The 17729-nt window shown below is 49.0% G+C and overlaps 1 protein-coding gene across 3 annotated transcripts; it reads right to left on the bottom strand.

Moving 5' to 3' along the window:
* Positions 1-1398: 1398 nt before the first annotated feature.
* On the bottom strand, positions 1399-16321 carry IKZF4 (IKAROS family zinc finger 4). 3 transcript variants are annotated; one of them, XM_090273359.1, is made up of 7 exons: positions 15921-16321; positions 9203-9307; positions 7971-8231; positions 7141-7308; positions 4564-4713; positions 3987-4118; positions 1399-3390 (listed from the first exon to the last, which is right to left on the bottom strand). In XM_090273359.1, exons 1-7 carry the CDS (start codon positions 15961-15963, stop codon positions 2630-2632), a joined length of 1620 nt encoding a protein of 539 aa, XP_090129485.1. In that variant the 5' UTR covers positions 15964-16321; the 3' UTR covers positions 1399-2629. The 3 variants fall into 3 exon arrangements, with proteins under 3 accessions (XP_090129485.1, XP_090129486.1, XP_090129487.1); XM_090273360.1 differs by lacking the exon at positions 15921-16321 and adding an exon at positions 9512-9563; XM_090273361.1 differs by lacking the exon at positions 3987-4118.
* Positions 16322-17729: the final 1408 nt, after the last annotated feature.

Here is a 17729-nt window from a genome sequence, read left to right as displayed (position 1 = left end):
TTCTGATTAAAAATATATATAATATATATATTATTTACACAAGGACAGAAGCCGCTAGAAGTGTTACAAAATCTCTCCTGCAGCTCGGACACTGACACAAAAAAACAAAGGTCTGGAAAAGTGTTTCTTTAGAAATTTTTTCTGTGTGGTGTTGATTTTGAGTATCAATACAAAAGGAAAACACCTCTTTTCTCCATGTGGGTTTCAATGCATTTTTTCTTTAAAAAACATTTTTTTTAATGCAAAAGGAGTTGGGAGAGAGAGCATGAGGGTGTTCGAGGTTCCAGAGCTGAAAGGCTCTAGAAAGTAGGATTTTGTACCTAAGACCCTGGTTAAAGTGCAGTGATGGTCTGGAGAGAGAGAGAGAGAGCCCTTCTCTCCCCTTCTTAGCACCTGGTCTTGCCTTCCAGTCTCTGCTCTCATGGGCTCAGAGTGCAGCCTCAGAGCATAGTCCTTCATGTTCCGGGAGGTTACAGGTGCCAAAGCTGACTGAGGGAGGGGTTGGTGGCACCCTAAGGCTCTGATACCTCAGAAAGGACTAGTCCTTATGAGGTGTCACCAAATAAATACACAGCAGACACAGAAGAGATGGTAGGGGGTAGGTCTAACAGGAAGGGATTCAATAATCAGAACAATTGAGGAGAATCCCAGATACTAAGCTCTGCTGCCAGGTCCCCAGGCTGCTGTTGAGAAAACTCTTCACTTCTCTAGAGACTGCTCTCCTCCCAGCTAACTCCCCCATCCTTTGCCCTTGGCAGCATCTGTTTATTGCTACATTGTCAAGGAGGAAAAATCAACCCATAATGTCCCGCCCTGACAATCTGGTTCTCTTAGGGAGACCACGTAATGGGGGAGAAAAGGGAGTAAGAAGAGAAGTTTTTTTAGGGTCTCCCTTTCCATCAGAGGGTAGACTCTTCTTAGAGCCCTTAAGAGCTCCAATCCCAGGGTCTGTTCCTTAGCCAACCTTTGACCATCCCCTTAAACTATCCCTGATAGGGAGTGAGAAAAGTAGGAGCCAAAAGAGCCAATAAGGAAACGACATGGGGAAAGAAAGATGGAAAGGAAGAGAAAGGGAGAGAGAGAGAAGGACCAAGTGTTACAACTTGTGAGGTGTTATGTTTGGTTTTTACTTTTTTTTTCTTTAAATATAGAAAAACAGCCTTTGGTTTGAATCTCAAGAAAGCAGAGAATGGGATGGCTGTGGCCTTGGGCAGAGAACTCTTGTAGAAAGAGACCACCATGTGCAGTGGAGCCATCTCCTCTGCCCTCTTCTCACTAACTAGGTTACCCAAATAGCCAAGGGTCTCTGCAGTAGCCAGGAGGAGAGCGCCCCCTCCTGCTCTACATCTGGGAGCTGAGTGTAGAAGGGGGGCATTAACGGATGAGCCCCCCCCCCCCCTTTCAGTTGTGCCCATCCCATTCTTGCTGGGACAAGAGTGGAACAGGGTGAGGGGCCCATGCTCCTGTTTATCCTGGGAGGGTTTTTGGTTACACTGAAAATTAGAAGAGAGAAAAGAGACACCCTTTTCTTCCTAAGAAGGTGAATCCTGCTTAGGGGGAAGAAGAAGAAGGCAGCATGACTGAGGGGGAGATACCACCTTGTTATCAGGCAGCAACCCAGTAGTTTCTCCTCGGAAGGGGACTGCAGGAGACCCTGAGCGCCTAGGAAGGTCACTAGAGTGAAGAAGTTTGAGAGGTTGGAAGAGTATGAGAAGAATTTTGACTCATCCCTTCTCATGCCCTGGTTCCCAATTAGGCACCTGTGGCTCCCAATGTGTCAGAGGACTGCAGACCTAGCCTTGGCCCCTGAGAATATAAAATTGGGGCACTCCAAGGAGAGAAAAGCTACCACTAAGTAGACTGGCAGGTTGAAGAGAGTAGAGCAGTATTGGGGGTTGTTCAAGAAGCGGAAAGAGACATATCATCACATCCTAGAGGGAGATCCTGAATATGGGCTTTGGGGAACTCATGTTACTAGGGGGATGTCAGTCCCACAGTGACTGGGGAGAATTTCTTCAGCCTCTTTTACTTCCAAGTGAGGGAATTCTTCATTTGTTCAAGAAAAGTGCAAGCTGCCTAATATGAGAGGGCACAAGAGGTATGGAGTCCCAGGTTGAAGGGTCCCAGAGAGGAGATATAATGCCACAGAGCTAAGGTAGGGCCAGGCCAGAGGAAGCTATCAGCATCAAAACTGAAGAATCATGTAATGCAAAAGGTCAGGACTTAAAGCAAGAAGCTCAAGGTCTCTTAGTATTAAGAGGAGCTTCCCACCTAGAGTGGAAAGGGACTGTGGGCTGGAGGGTGGGGGAGTGGCAAGTGACTGATACAAGTTAAAAAGAAAAAGAAAAATCAACTAATTATATTAATAAATAACTCAGTGGGTATGATAGGATAAGAGGTTAAGAGAAAGAGGAGAAACTTAAGAAAAGACCTGTTTAATCACAATGCTTAAATCAGTCAGGCTAGGTAGGAGAGGAGAATAGGAGAGAAGGATACAGGGCCAAGTGTAAAGTCAGGTAGCCAGTGGTGGGAGGTACACAGCAAAACTCCTTGGGATGTGGTGGGGACAGGGCTGGACTCCTGTGGGTGGGGCAGTGGAGTGGTGGACTGAGGTGAGGGCAGTGGGTCGCTAGCCCACCTTGTGCTCCCCCCGGACAATGTGGGAAGAGAATTCGTACCGGTCCTGGCTGTGGTAACCACAGATGTTGCACTCAAAAGGGTCTCTGAAGCCATGGCAGCCCATGTGGATAGTGAACATGACATGGTCCAGGAAGAGGATGCGGCAGTGCTCACACTTGAAGGCCTTCACGGGCTCACCGCTCTCGCCCACCACCCGAAGCACTTCCTTGGAGGGGCCTGGGGTACCCCGCAGTAACCCCTCCTGGGGCTTGGGGTCCTCTTTGGCGTAGGCAGGACTGGGCCGGCCCACCACAATGGTGGGAGGTGGCTGGGGCGGGGGGCCCTGAGGGAGGGATACCACTCCCCCAACCCGGTCTTCATGGTTGCTCTCTGTATCTGTGGAGTCTTGGCAGCCATTGCTGGGGGATGCCCCAGGGTCAGTAAGGGGGCCTCGGGCCCGGTAGAGGAGGGGACCTCCATCAGCCAGGTCCTCGGGTCCCTCACCTGCTTCTCGGGATCCTGGAAGCTCCAGTCGACCAGGGAGGGGCTGCATCTGGGTGTAGACAGAGCTGATGACGGGCGTAAGTTCTGAGATGCAGTTGGTAGGTGGAAGGCGGAGGGGACGCAGATGCTCTGCCCCTACAAAGGCCAGAGAACCTCCAAAGCCAGGCTCCAGGCCATGGTGTGCCACCAACTCCACATCCTTCTCGTAGCCACTCGAATTCACATCATAGGGGAGGTCTGAGAGGCTGAAGCGCATCTGCTTCTCACCTGCAGAGAAGAGGCTCTCAGCAGACCTGGGTCTGGAGAATGTCTAAGCTCCCCAGGATTTCTTTATTTTCTTACCCTTGAGGATGGTGGTAACATTATTTACCACTCTTCATTTACTTCCCTCAAAGTTAGGTCCTTTGTGGGGCCACTCCCCAAGTCTAGGCTGTAATCTCAGAGAGGGACTCAATCCCTGGCCACTGATCTTCACTACCTTCATGATTCTCTATAAGGCTCCAGATCCTTACAGAGCTAATGACCAGGGCCAGGTGGGATCCCCATACTTGCCTCCTTACTTGGACTCTAGGGGCCCTTATCTCAGCCCCCCGAGACTGAGATAAAACTAGGACAGCCAGAGCCCCCTGACACCCTCTTCTTAGAACCACCACATGAGCCCTCAATACTGACCCCTCTCCACCCTCTCAAGGTACTTTCTTCCTTTTCACTTTGCTCCTGTTCTGGGGACAGATTCTGAGGACCAGACCACTTTCTTTCCTTCCATCAAATCTCTAGACCCAACTGGTCTAATGGCTACCAGAGCTCAGATATAGATGAGCTGTGGCTTAAAGCTAATGTCTCCTCTACAACTGGACTCTTACCTACAAACTTCTGGGGGGTGGAACGCTTGCGTTTGGTGAGGCTGTTGGCCAGACGATCAATGAAAGTTGGCCTCTCAGAGGATGAGTGCAGCATAGAGTCTGGCACCATCTCCAGGTCACGTATCTCATCACCTGGTTGGGGGGGGGGGGTGGATAGGTGGTAGCCGCTGAGTAGGGGCAGCACTGACCCAGCAGCCTTTGCCTGGAGAAAACCAGCCAAGGGCGGTCATACCCGACGTTTGGGAAAGTAGGTTCTGCTTACTTCGCCCTGTCTAGAGCTCATCCCAGCAACACGTCAGATGATTTGGGGACAATTATGCATCTGACCCTGAATTTTACACTTCCTTGTGTTCTCTCTCTCCCACTAGACTAAGGACATAGATCAAATCCTCCCCTACCTCTGGGTCTCCCTGCAGCACCTGCCAGGGGGCTCTGCACTAATTGGGCTGCTCGGTGGATTTACTGAGTTAAGGGTCCCTTTTCCATGGAGCGCTCCCCTTTGTGCAGGGAATCCCCCTTACCCTGTACTCCCTCTGGCCGTGCCCTGGGCTCCCTCACAGCCCTGCCTACAGCCCACCTGGTTGGCCAGCCAGAGCTTGGGCTTCAGTGCTGAGACTCTGCAGGTAGTTGTGACACCGTTCCTTGTGCTCCTCCAGGGTACTCTGCTGTTTGTAGCTGCGGCCGCAGTAGTTACACTTGTAGGGCTTGCCTACCGTGGGAGAGGAGACTGTGGAGGAGAGAGGAGAGAGGAGAGAAATAGCATCGAAGTGACTTCTCCCTGTGCCCTGGCTCTACAATCATCCAGGAGCAAAGGTCCTCTGGCCTGAGGAGGAAGGGATGTTGCTCAGTTGGGTTCTTCTACTTGTCTTCCCCTCCCCAACTTCAGCTGCAAACGTGGACAGGTGACCGAACCTTGGAGAAGGGACACATTGGGTAGCTATGGGAGGAGAGAGGGAACCCAGGGCATATAGTTGGATGCTGGTAGGACTCAAACTGGCCAAATTGCTGCTGAAAGGAAAGAAGGACCCAGGGACTTCGTGGGGGGATCATCCCTGGCAGACAGGCTGGCCCCACCTCAGGATCTTACAGTCTGAGGCCCACACTGTGGTTTAACCTTTCCATGTGGCAGGCGGCGGCGTCACTGCTGTTTATCAGACAAGGGGATTTTTTTGCTTACGAACTATCTGCTTTGGTTTGGGGGAAACTGGTGGGCTGGGGTGACAGAAATGAGAGCCCTTAGATCTGCCGATGCGGGGAGGGGCACTTTTTACTGACCTTTACTTGTACTTTTTTACCTCCACTGCTAGCCCAGTTTAACTGTTTATTATTCTTTCTGTCTTTCTACACTGAGATATGAAGAGAGCCCCAGAAAAACCATCAACTGATAGAGAAATTTTGAGAAGAGAAAAAGAATAAAAGAACAGAGAGGAAAATAGTGAAGAAGAATATAAAAGGAAGAGAACCACTTCGGAGATTTTTTATTTTTAAGAACAGATTATAAAGATTTTGTTTCTAGTGAAGAGAAGAGGTTGGGAAAACTGAGATTGATACTGCCTTTAAAGACAACTTTTGAGAGATGATATTTGTGAGGAGAGAAAAAAGTGAAAAAAGGTATTGTATATTTTAATTTATATATCTTGCTACTCAGTAGAGAGACAGGAGAAGCTATCACCAGGAAGCTCTCTCTCACCCCATGCCTAAACTGGACCTTGATTCAATCAGCCTACTGCCATCTGGCTCTTGCTCAGTACTTGAGGGATGAGATTAAAGCCACGGTCCCCCTCAACCCAGGACTCTTGGGGAAATGTCTAACATCTGAGAGGAACCCCTTTTTTCTTAGAATGTAGGTTGTAATAGAAAGCATTTCACAGAGAGGGGACCCAATAGTGTATCTGTGTCTTCTTTTGGCTCTAATATCCTCCTAGAGAACACCCATCCTGCCTTGGTATTGTTGGTAAAAATTGAAGGGGCCAAGCCATCTTTATTTCAAACCAGCAGGGGAAGCTGCCCCTTTTCCTGGGAAAGGAACATGGATCTCTGGCAGTGGGCCTAGATGGGGTTTCAGTAAGGCTACAGGAAGAAAACTCCGTGACCGGCAAATCTTTTTTTTCTTTTTCCAAAGCTTCTGTGGATGGCAACATCTATCTTGGAATTGTTATGAGGATCACTTAAGGAGACACAAGTGAAATGCTTCGTAGATTATAAAGCATGAATCAACAATGATCTTTCTCCTTGTTGTTTCTCCACATACATAAAGATAAAGAGGTCCCAGCTCTAAGGTGAGAGAACCTAGAGCAAGGTAGGTGGCTGAAAAACATAGAAGGTGGGGAGGTGATTGCTCTGTCCCTTTAAATCCTGGCCCATGAGAGTTTAGGAAAATAGCAAGGAAAGTTTCTAAAGACAGACCCTACTAATTCTTTCCCCTCTGCCCTCCTTCCCCTTTTTCCAATCTTGAGCTCCCTCCTTCCTGTCAGCTCAGCCCCTGGCCTTTCCCGAAGTCCAAGCTTAAAGTTTAAAACTTAGTAAAATGCTTCAAAAGTGCTATCTGACCAGCTGATGGAGGCAGATGTTGATTTAGTCTTGGCTGGGCTAGAAAATCGGGTTAGTCCAGTTCCCTGGTGCTATCACACCTACTGAGCTCCAGGCACTTGCTCTTGCTCCTGGTAAGGTGACAACCTCTTGGAATTAAGACTAGAAATGGGATAATCCCTTCCCAGGCTTCATTTCTTGCAGTTTGCGAGGCCTATGGATATTCGCAGGAACCAGTAGAGAGCTGAGGACAGACCTCTGATGCTGGGGGCAGGGAGTGAAGATGGCGGCAGGTGTGGGGCCTGGTGCTCAGAAGTGAGGGGTTGTGAGGCACAGGGAGGGGAAGGTGACTGTTAAGAGCCAAGAGCATAGCTTGTGCTCCTTTTGCTCATGTTACAGAGTGTGGAAGATGGAAGCTACTTCATTGAAGAGTCCCCTAAGTTTTCTATGGGGCCTGCTGCCCAGAGGAGGGGTCAGAGAGGCAGGGCCCCATCTGCTCTGGGAGTGCTCTGCCCTCCTCAGTGAGGACACTGAAACCCCCCAGATACGAGAGAAGTCGCTGGGCTCTATATATTGGGTGTACTGGGGACCTACTTCCTCCTCTCCCACTGAAAAGGTCACTGACCCGAGTGTGTTCGGAGGTGACCAGTGAGTGCATCACGCCGGCGGCAGGCGTAGTTGCAGAAGGGACACTTGAAGGGCTTCTCTCCAGAGTGCAGCTTGATGTGACGCAGCAGGTTCCCCTTCTGAGTGAAGGAGGCACCACACTGGTTGCAGTGGAAGGGCCTTTCACCTGCAAGTGAAAGAAGCGATTCCAGAGGGCTGGGTATGGGGAACTTCAAGGGCCGAACCTAGTCCCCTGTCCTCTCTGCCCCACACCGCCTTCTGGAACACATCTCTGAGAGGCAGGGCTGTGCCACTCAAACAAATCCTGCTTAATCCAGGTCCCCTGGGAAGGTGTGGATTAGGGGTGTGTGGCAGGGAGGAGGGCACTAGGCCTGGAACAGTGGGCCAAAAGACCATATTCAAAAACCAAGCCCCATAGGGCTGTCTCTGCCCCAGGCACCCAAAGCCCAAGGATGCTGAGAAGAGACTTCTGTATTCCATATTTTTAATTCTCATTTTTATTCATGAGATGGTAGGGCCCAAATAATACCCAAGAGTCCTAACCCTGTTGGGTATAGGATCCTTCTTGAGGCTACATCACCTTCCCCTCCCTCACTTCTCAAGAAAAATACCAGTGTTTCTTTATTTTAACAGCTGAGGGAAGTGCCAGGGAAGTACAGGTGTTTGGGGAGTCTAAATTCCAACCCCCATTTTTTCCCCTCAGCTAGAAAACGTACCGGGAGAGACCCTCCCTTCTGAAGTTACCCCACTCCAGGCATGGCCTCCTAGCACTGCCTCCACCTCTCCAGCCCGACCAGGAGTTCCCCACTGGTCCCCTGGCTTACTCACCTGTGTGACTGCGTTTATGCACCATGAGCACATTGGGTCCAATGCAGACCATGCCACAGACATCACATTTGAGCTTGCCATTGGGCAGCCGGATGCCACCGGGGGAGTGAGGCTCTGGCCCACTTCCATCACAGTAGCCCAAGGGCTCCGACAATGAGTCTTCCACGATCACACTATCCTCCTTTTCCAGGAGCCGCTCATCTGGCCCCAGTAGTCTGCTCGACTCCTCATCGCTGTACATCTCCACCTTGATGGAGTTGGCTGGAGGGTGGGATGGTGTTTAGGGTAGAGACAGGCAGAGGGGAGAGCCTGCCCCCAGGCTGGAATGGCCCTCCTGAAGTCCAAAAGGAGTCTCCATGCCCTGAGACATTCAGGTCCCCACTCAGGTCCCCTGAGTGGTGATATCAGGGTCCTGCCGGGACCTGAAACAACCTTTTCCTCCTATCCCACCAATCAGGCAAATAGGCTTCAAGAGAAAAAAGTTGGGGTACAAAGGATGTCTTCTGTCTCTGGGGAGGAGAAGAAGCAGCTAAGGGGAGCCTATTTCTCCACTCTCTTGTCATTAAGAAAGATGTCTGACTTGGCTCTGGGCAGAAGGCCAGCAAGTAACAGTGGCAGGAAAACGGTCCTAGGAAGACCGAAGAGACAGGCTAAAGAGAGCAAACCTGGAAGACAGACAGGGCTTACATTATCCTCCCACCATATAAGACTGAGCCCCTCAACTCCCCTCCATAAAAATCTGGAGAGGGGGATGGAGGAGGGAGCCATCGAGGAGAAAGCTTTGGCTCTAGCTCTGACCTACATTCCTGGCTATTCCAACCATTTAGGGAATGTCACAGATCTAGGGCCAGCTGAGGAGAGGCAGTCATGGGGACCTTGTCTGTAGAATTGGGGGAGTCATGAGGAGACCCTTCTCATCTCTTTCTATCTAAGTCCAGCTCATGACCATTTCTATCTCCCTGCCACTCTAACTCCAGACTGTGTCTTTGGGGCCTTTACATTAATCCCACCATGCCTCCTTTAATTCCAACCTAGTATGGCAGTGACCGTTCATTCTCCTTTCAGAAGTCAGGAAAATCCTAGACACTGAGCTCCTTAGTGCTTCTAGACACTCCGAACAGGAAGCCAGAGGGAGGCAGCAATGGGGAAATGGCTGCCAATGGAAGATGAATTAAGGGCCAAACACAGACAGGGGTGCCTAGTACCAGGCGAGGGAAGGAGGGTACACTTACCACTAAGTGAGCGGCTGGGAGAAGAGTGCTGGCTGTTGGGGGTGCTCACTGAGGGCCCCACCGGGGCCCCAAGAAACTCCTTCTCCAGAGATGAGTCCCCGCTACCTTGGAGGAGAGAACAAGAGGGCAGGTGAAGCTGTAGCTGTAGCCATTAATAAATCGCCTAATCTTTTCAAAATTCAGTTAATTTATCTTGTAGCCAGGTACAAGGCAGTGTTGCATGCTGGGCACCATACCTTGTGCCCAAGCAAGCCTGGGTGCCTGGTGCTGACTTCTGTGAGCTCAGTGACTGAGCCTTGCCCACCCTACCTTTATCTAGGCCTGAGGGGAAGAGCATCACTGCCTGACGTCCACAGGAAGCAGTGCTGGGGCTGGGCGGACCAGGGTAGAGAGGAAAATGGGGCCCTCAGCAGGGAGTGGTTCAGGACAGCCATTCTTCCCTGTTGTTCCTCTCTGGAGCCCCCAACACCAGGTACGGGATCTGCAGATAGGGCAGCTGGTATTGTCCCTGAATCTAATGATAATAATAGCAATCATAATGATGGCAGCTAACGTTAATTGAGTGCTTACTATGTGCCAGGCATTGTTCAATGCATCTTGAATGAATTATTTCACTTAATCTTTAAAACAACCCTATGAAGTAGGTGCCAATATTGTCTTAATTTTGCAGATGAGGAAACTGAGGCACAACAGAGGCTATGTTACTTGTCCAAGGTCATATAGCCAGTAGTGGTGGAACCAGGATCTGATCACAAAAGTAAGTTCTCATGTCTTTAACCACCAGCTACACAGCCAACTGAGACTCATTGTTTCAGGAGGGAAGAGTTGGGCCCATTAGACTTTTTAAAATTAGCAAATTTGACCAGTCTAGCAGCACCCTATCTGATATGATTCTGATTCCAATCAGATATTTAGTAGTTGGTGTTCCCTTGACAGTGAAATAATCAGTTTATTTTCTATATATTCATTTTAACTTGTTGACAAATTGCTTTGCAAAAATGCTTTTTGAGAATCTCATGTTTTTAAAAATCAGATTACACACCTGAAGATATAAATCATGTCTTTAAAAAAAAAAAATCCCTCCTCCCCACAATCTTCTACACAAATACATAGGTGAAATAAAACACATGTAGACAAACACACACAGACACAGATCACATATGTATACACATAAAGAAAACATGCCTACTAGGATAAACATACCCATAGTCTCTATATTATCTGCTAACATGAACATGCATGGATATGTATAGACAGGCCTAAATATGGAAGAGAGAGAGAGAGAGAGAGAGAGAGAGACAAACCCTAAAATTCATCCCTAACGTCCACCTATTAGTACTTTACCCAGTTTCCCAGCTCTGCACATACTTACTTTCACAAAATAAAGATTCCATTATAAAATGGTTGGAGTCTTGGGCCTGAGGCAAGAAATCCGGAACACACCCTCCTGAGGGATCCCTCTCCAGCTTTGGTCAGTGGGAAGAAAACAACCACTCAGGACTTTGGGACCATTTCCCATTCATATCCTCTCCTAAAAGTCCCATTTCCCGCACTCTAGCCCATCAAAGTCTGAGGAAATTTCTTTACTATCTATAGAAAAAGCTGTATGGCTTAAAAGTGAGCTTCTCCAACTGGGCTCTTTAGATGAACCATGGTTATCTAGAGGAGTTGCCCCAAATCAGAACCCCACACATATCGTGAAGTGAGCATCTCAGGGTTGTGACCTGAGGCTTGTAGACCCGGACCCAGTTTTAAAATGTCCTTTCAACTACATGTGGGGTTTACTAGGGTTAGAAGGGCTGAAAGGGTATTTTCTCGTTCCTTTACAATCATTGGTGCTGACTTGCCCTAAATCACTTGATGTTAGTAATGGGAGAAGAACAGGGCTTTGGGCCCTGGTACTGAGTCCTTGACCCTAAAAGGATGAGGAGCTTGCTGGAAATCCATCGTTGGTCTCAGCCTACTAGGCTGAGGTTGCCTCTCGGGACCAGGGGCTTGAAATATGGGGGAAAATATTCTTAAAGGGATATTTAGAGACATTAAGGGGAAAACATCCTTTGTGACTTTCTCTATTAAGGCCTGGGAATAGGAGGAAGAGCAGGTGCCTCCAGAGTCATGCCAGTAGTTCAAGAGGCTCTTTGATGATGCTGCCCTCCCTAGGATAAAGACAGGCTCAAGTCTGCTTTTATGGGCTAACATCTAAAACTGAGTCTTTTCAGGGGTTGGAAAATCTTTATGGGGCCACAGGGATTGTGATTTCCAGCTAAAGGGAGAAGGGAACTAGAGTCAGATTTAGGAAGTCCAGCAGTTCCTCTCTCCGCCTCAGAAACCCCAGTGAGGGAATTTCAAACGCCTGGGACTCCCAAGAAATCCCAGACTGTCAAAGCCAAAAACTGCGGCTGCTCTCAGCTCTCAGAGAAATTTTCTTGGTCAAAGTCATCACAGATTGCTTGAACCTCTGGAGGGCAAAGCCAAATCATGAGGTTAACATGAGAGGGACTAGGAAGTGAGTCCAGGGCAGAGTAGCAGGTGGGAGAGACAGGAGCCAGGGCAACATCCCACAAGCTAAATATGCTTCAGATGCTGAAGGAGACCAGCCTGCCTACTGTCATTGCCGTCCTGGATCCCTCAAAGGGTGGCTACGTACAGGCAATAGCCAAGAGGCTGGAGAACCTCTACACTTCTCTGCGAGGACCTCATCCTAACTGCTTTCCCTTTCTTGACCAGGAGCTCAGGGTGCCAGGATGCTAGCCTGCTAGCAGGGAATAGTGGGTACAGCAGCAAAGAAAGACACGCATCCCCAGCTCCGGTGTGGGGAGGAGGCTGAGGCCCCTCAGATCTCTGTTGCAGGCTGAGGCATCTGCTGCCAAGGTTCCTCTTTACCATCCATTCCCACCCTGGCCTGCCTCGGCATTTCACCTAGGCAGTTCTAAATCTGTCCCCAAGGCCTAATCAAGATGTCACCACAAGCTCCCACTGTCCAAGTCGCAGTCTTTGCTTAGCAACACCAAACACCCTTTCCCATCCTCGGCGAGTGTGAGGAGGAACGCCCCCTCCCCCGCCACACACACGCACAGCCCCCCATCCTCTCCTCAGTCTCGGGAGTTGTGACTGAATCGGCTTCCTAGCCCCAGCACCCCCCCTTCCCCTAACCACCTTCTGCCTGAACTTACATTATCCTTCCCTTGCCGGTGAGACCCTGGGGTGCGAACGCGGCCGCCGCCTTGGAAACGGCGAGGGAGTGCGGGTGGTGTGTGCATGTCTGCGTCTGGGTGGCAGGCAGGGGTGAGCCCAGCCACTCACCTTCCAGGAAGCGTAGATTCCTGGAAGTGAGGGGAACCGCCGTCATTTCGCAGGCAGCGGCAGCGGCACGGTGAGCAGGGGCCCACGGCTGCAGCGAGCAAGAAGAGCCCAGCCCAGGGTGTATGTGTGTGAGTGTGTGTGTGTGAGAGAGAGAAAGAGAGAGAGCAAGCGAGTGTACGCTTGGATGTGCTGGAGCAGGGGGCTGCAGAGAATATAGAATGTATATGTGTGTCTGGGGCGGGGGGATGCTAGGCTACAGCATCTTTTTCCCAAGCCAGTGAAGGGGCGGAGTAGGGGGCTGTGCACAGGGAGGGGGAGGCAAAAGCTGTTGCCCTCGTGCCCAGCAGACAAAGAGGAACTGCACAACAAATGCTTGAGAGAAGCAAGTGTGTGCGTGTGTGTGCGTGTGTGTGTGAGAGAGGCAGTGGGAAGAGACGAGAGAGAGAGAGAGAGAGAGAGAGAGAGAGAGAGAGAGAGAGAGAGAGGAGAGAGAGGAGAGAGAGAGGGAGGGAGAGAGAGAGAGAGGAGAGGGAGAGAGAGAGAGAGAGAGAGAGAGAGAGAGAGAGAGAGAGAGAGAGAGAGAGAGAGAGAGAGAGATGAGAGAGATGGATGGGCTCTGGGGGTGGGAGGGAGATAGGCACCTCCAGGGAAGGCCCAGTGGTCTGCCAGCTGGGGAAGCCAAGGCCCCAGAGGTCATGGGGCCCAGGACACGCGGCAGCTTCAAGGCTCTCAGATGAGCAGAAAGCCCCTCCCCCACCGAACTCAGGCACTCAAATTCCCTCCTTTCCCTCCTCCTCCAGGAGGGAGGTCGCTCGGTAGATCTGCGGACTGACAGCCCCCTCCCTGGAAACCATGAGAGGGCTCGGCGCAGTCAGGTCTCAGGCTGGGGTGACTCCGTGGCCCTGAGCCCTTTCAGATTCCAGGCAAAATGCTGGTAGGGTCAGTCTCCCCACCACCCCTCCCCTCCAGTGCCCCTGGGGCGGACAGGCAGTCGACTGCCCCGGATGAATCCGCCCTCTATCAGGACAAGGCCTCTGCTGCCTTCCCTTCCAGAGGAGCTGCTCACTGCCGGCTGACCTACTTTGGAGACTACGTTTTCTGATTCCAAGAATTTGGGGGTGGGAGGGGCTGTGAAACTTTGCGCTGCCTATCCCTGGATCTCTTTCTACCAAGGTTCCCTTAAACATTTCATAGACCCAGAAAACCTGGTACAAGCACTGCTCAGTCAGATAATTGCATGAGCCAGTTGGAGCAACTCAGTTTCCCTTGAAAGATATGAAGTAGGGGAAGGAAGAGAATTTGTATGGAATATTAATACTCTTCCCTTCTTACCCCTCTCTCTCCCTGAGGGAATGATCTGCACTTACAGAAAAGATGGACTTTCTGAATCAGGTTCTGTGGGGTGGGAAAAATCTCTTTGAATAACAGGAGAGATACCCCCTTCATCATGTGGCCAGGTGAGGAAAGGCCACCTGGATGGGGGCAGCAGAGCTGGTTGCCCCTGAAGGAGCTGCTGGTGTGCTGTAGCCAGGGTGTGAACTGCATGCAGCCTTTCCCATCACTTCTGTGTCAGTGCAGGAGAAGACGGCCAGTGATGGGGTCCCAGGAGCCTCTCAACTGGACTATCTCAGTCATGCTCAGTGCTGCAGGAGCTACTTTTCAGGGCTAATGCAGGCCCTGTCTTGATTTTCCTTTTCCCTCTCTAAGGTAGCTGTGGACAGCTAGAATTCTAAAAACACAGATGAGGGGTTTCTGGCCTCTACTTTCATTTAAAAGCCATCAGATGCAGAGGCCCCCTCTTAAATAGGAAATGGCAACCTGCTGAAAGCAGGGAAAGTTTGGTTTCATAGCATAAGCAAACTCCCTCAGAAATTTTCCTCTAATATCCAGTATTCTCCAGAGATAGGACTGAAGATAGCTCCGTGGGCTATTTCCTCAGCCACCTTCCTGGTTTCTCATTCGCCTACCATGGAGCAGGGACTGGTTTTCTTCCATCTGAGTGGTCCCCAGCAATAAAGCAGGGACCTGTGTGTGGTTGTTGCTCTATAGTGGTTTTCTGAATAGGCTTAACTGAGCAGGAAGTAGGAGGGTTGGCTGGTTCCTCAAAAGGGCTATGATTTTTCATACCAATAAAGTATCCTTCAATTAAGTCAGTCCACTTGATCCCTGTCACTCTGTCCAGCATGTGGCAGGTATTAAATGCCTTTACCATTTCCAACTTCTTCCCTCCTTAAATGAAAAAGGGGTCAGAGTCATTTTCCCTTACATTACCCAGGAGTTGTCAATGATTCTTAAGTGTGTGCCTGATCCAACCTGCTGTCTCTCTTAGTGCATGCCCATAATTCCTCCATTGGTCTCACTTTAGGGTAGAAAAAAAAAAAAGCTATAGGTCATTTCTGCAATGGTGCTTGGATTTCTGATGGGGATACTCATCATGTCAAAACCCAGTTCTGGCTTCCTTTGCCTCTTACAATCATTTCTTGCCCTGACATTCGAATAGTCCAAAAAGTGATTCCTTCCATCTTAGACACACTCTGTCTTAGGCCTTTTCCTATACCCTCAGAGAGGGAGCCAGATAAAGTACCTCATTTCTTTTCACCTTGGTAAACTCTGAGAGGATCCTAATTACTTTCATATCTCTAAAAGCCAGTCGTACTATAAGCAATGATCTCTTCTGCCTCAGTAGGAGTATGTGGCAGGTGTGAAAAGCTTTATGTTATAATCATGGAAAAGGATTGGGGGGAATGAGAATTGGGTTCTCTATCTGTACTTCAGAGGCTGTAAGTTGTTGGCCCGCTGGCTGAATTCAGCCCATAGATAAGTTTGACTTTCCCCATGGAACTTTTTTTTTTTAATTGAGTCATTATTTTTAAATGGAGACATTTCGTATAAAATCTCGATTTCTGACTTTCCACACAGACACTGAAGGGCTGCTGCTCCTTGAGGTAAGACATGTGTTCTCCATTTCATGACAGTCCCCACCATTCTCTTCTGCTCATCCTTCTAACCCAGGTCATTTGTTCACATACCCACCTGGCCCCCACAGGCCTTTAAGGTGTGAAATCCTGCTCCACTCTCTAACTAGGTGGGACAGAACATCATGTTTGGCTGGTGACTTAAGAGAACAGAAGGAACTACATATTCCTTCAAGCTCTTTGCTTCACATCATTCCTCTCTAATAGTCTCTAATCACATTCCTCTCCTAGTCCCTTCTCCTATCACCCAAGAAGTCTGGGAAGAGAATCAGTAGGGAATATAAAATGACCAAAATAAATGAACACTATCAAGCACTGCCAAGCATGAGTGGCAGCTCTGTGACTAGGACACTCAGGTCCTGTGCCAAGCTGATGGCTCTGCTCCATAGGTGGGTGTCTGTCCCCAGCCCCTTACAAACAGAACGCACGAGAGGGCATACCGGACATGTAGGAGCGGCCATTGCAGTCTTCTATGTCCATCATAGATTCTGCGGAAAGAGAACATAGCTGCTGTTAGAAGCCAGGTCTGGGAAGGGAGGAAGTTTCTCTAACATTCTAGAGTTAGCAAGAAAACGGAAGGATCACTTAAGTGTGCTCTGACTCTATCCTAAAGAAGAGAAACCAAATACCTTGTCCTGGTGAGGAAGACAATGTACCCTAACTTACAAACCCTAGGGTCTCCTCCAACCCACAACTTCTGTTTCCCCAGGCTCTGGGGTGGAAACCCTGTCTTATTCCTGAGTGCTTCTGGTTGTGTTGTTCTGAGAGGAGACCCTTTCCCTGTAGGTGGAGCTGATGCTGTAGGAAAGGAGGCAGTTTACAGCTTAGCTCAGCTCTTGGGAAGAAAAGAAAAGAAAGAAAGGAAAGAAAGGAAGGAAGGAAGGAAGGAAGGAAGGAAGGAAGGAAGGAAGGAAGGAAGGAAGAAAGAAGTCCCATAAAGGCTCTATACCTTAAGGATGGGATAATAATAAGAAGGATTCAGTCATTCAAGGGACTCTGTTTTGGGGGTATGGCAGGAACCAGGGGGACAGGAAAGTAGAAGATGGAGGAGAGCAGATTGCTTGAGGTTCACTGAGGAGAGTCCCCTACTAAGGTAAAATAAACAAATTAAACCTTTAAATGGCTTTCCCCACTTTCTTGTCAATTACTTTGCTATGTTTATTGTTTGTAAAGGTGGAGGGAATCTGAATTAAAAATGCAGGTTAGTCTCTTTGAAGTAAGGCAGGCAGTAGTTAGCGGTAGAGTATTAAACAATGGAGAACTGAGAACAATTAAAAGCAATAATTTGTTGCAATGAATTATCTCCTCAGGAGCCTGAGGGAGGAGGAAAAAAAAAATCTATTTGGTGGAAACATACATATATCCAAAATTGCTTTCACTGTTCATCTAATGAAAAATAAATACCCCAGGGACAGATTTTGGGAGCAAGAATGGGGCATGTGAATAGCCTGAGCTGCCACCAGGATTCTTGGTCTCTGAAGGATCTCATTAAAGCAGATGGATGAAAATTTGGTTTACTTCTAATATAATATTGATAGAGCCAGGGGTGGGAGGATAGTTCTGGAGGACATACAGGAATAAAGTCTATTACCCTGTCTCTTTCCCCACCTGGGTCATTCTTATCTAGTTCTGAGAGACATCACACTCCTCTAAAAAGTCTCATGAAAAAGCCTGAAACATTCACAAACCAAATCCCTTAGATTACTACTAGTCTCACCCAGAAAGACTGGGCATGGAAGAAAATTTCTCTTAAGTGTATTTTCAACTCCTCTTTTTTTTTTTTTTTTTTGACATCCTCCTGTGATGGACTGAGCTTTGGATCCACATTGCTAGACCAAGCCACAATAATAAGTGGTTCCTTGAAGTTTCTCTTAGGGGCAGTGATTTAAAGAGCCCAAATCCACAAAAGTTAGCAAACTCATACCCTCTGGAATAAGCCAGAGAACTTGCAGTGGGTCAGAAATTCAAAGATGAGTGAGGGCCGCCTGGTATCCCTGGGGTCCCTTTCATTTCAGAATAATTAGCTCCATAATTGCCCTTTGGGATTGTTCTTCCCAAAAGGCAAAAGCTCAAGATGACTTCCCTTACATTACCACCCCCCACCCCCTACATGCAGGAGAAGCAAGAATGAACAGGATTTTCCCAATTTTCTGCTTGGATAAATTGAGGATGGGGCAGTTAAGTGACTTGTCTCAGGGCTCATGGTGAGACTGGAACAAGAAAAAGAACACAAGTCTCTCATGACTTTC

The sequence above is a fragment of the Furipterus horrens genome, unplaced genomic scaffold, assembly GCF_987537825.1.
Source record: "Furipterus horrens unplaced genomic scaffold, mFurHor1.1.pri manual_scaffold_4, whole genome shotgun sequence".
Classification (NCBI taxonomy): domain Eukaryota; kingdom Metazoa; phylum Chordata; class Mammalia; order Chiroptera; family Furipteridae; genus Furipterus; species Furipterus horrens.
Note: the sequence above shows the minus strand (reverse complement) of the source record. Positions and strands in the feature narration are given on the sequence as shown.

Excerpts from the sequence above, each read along its gene's own strand:
- IKZF4 (XM_090273359.1), bottom strand. The coding sequence starts at position 15,963 with ATGATGGACATAGAAGACTGCAATGGCCGCTCCTACATGTCCG. Across the intron at positions 7,309-7,970 it reads GCATAAACGCAGTCACACAG|GTGAAAGGCCCTTCCACTGC; the intron begins GTGAGTAAGCCA and ends TTTCACTTGCAG. Across the intron at positions 4,714-7,140 it reads TCACCTCCGAACACACTCGG|TCTCCTCTCCCACGGTAGGC; the intron begins GTCAGTGACCTT and ends TCTCCTCCACAG.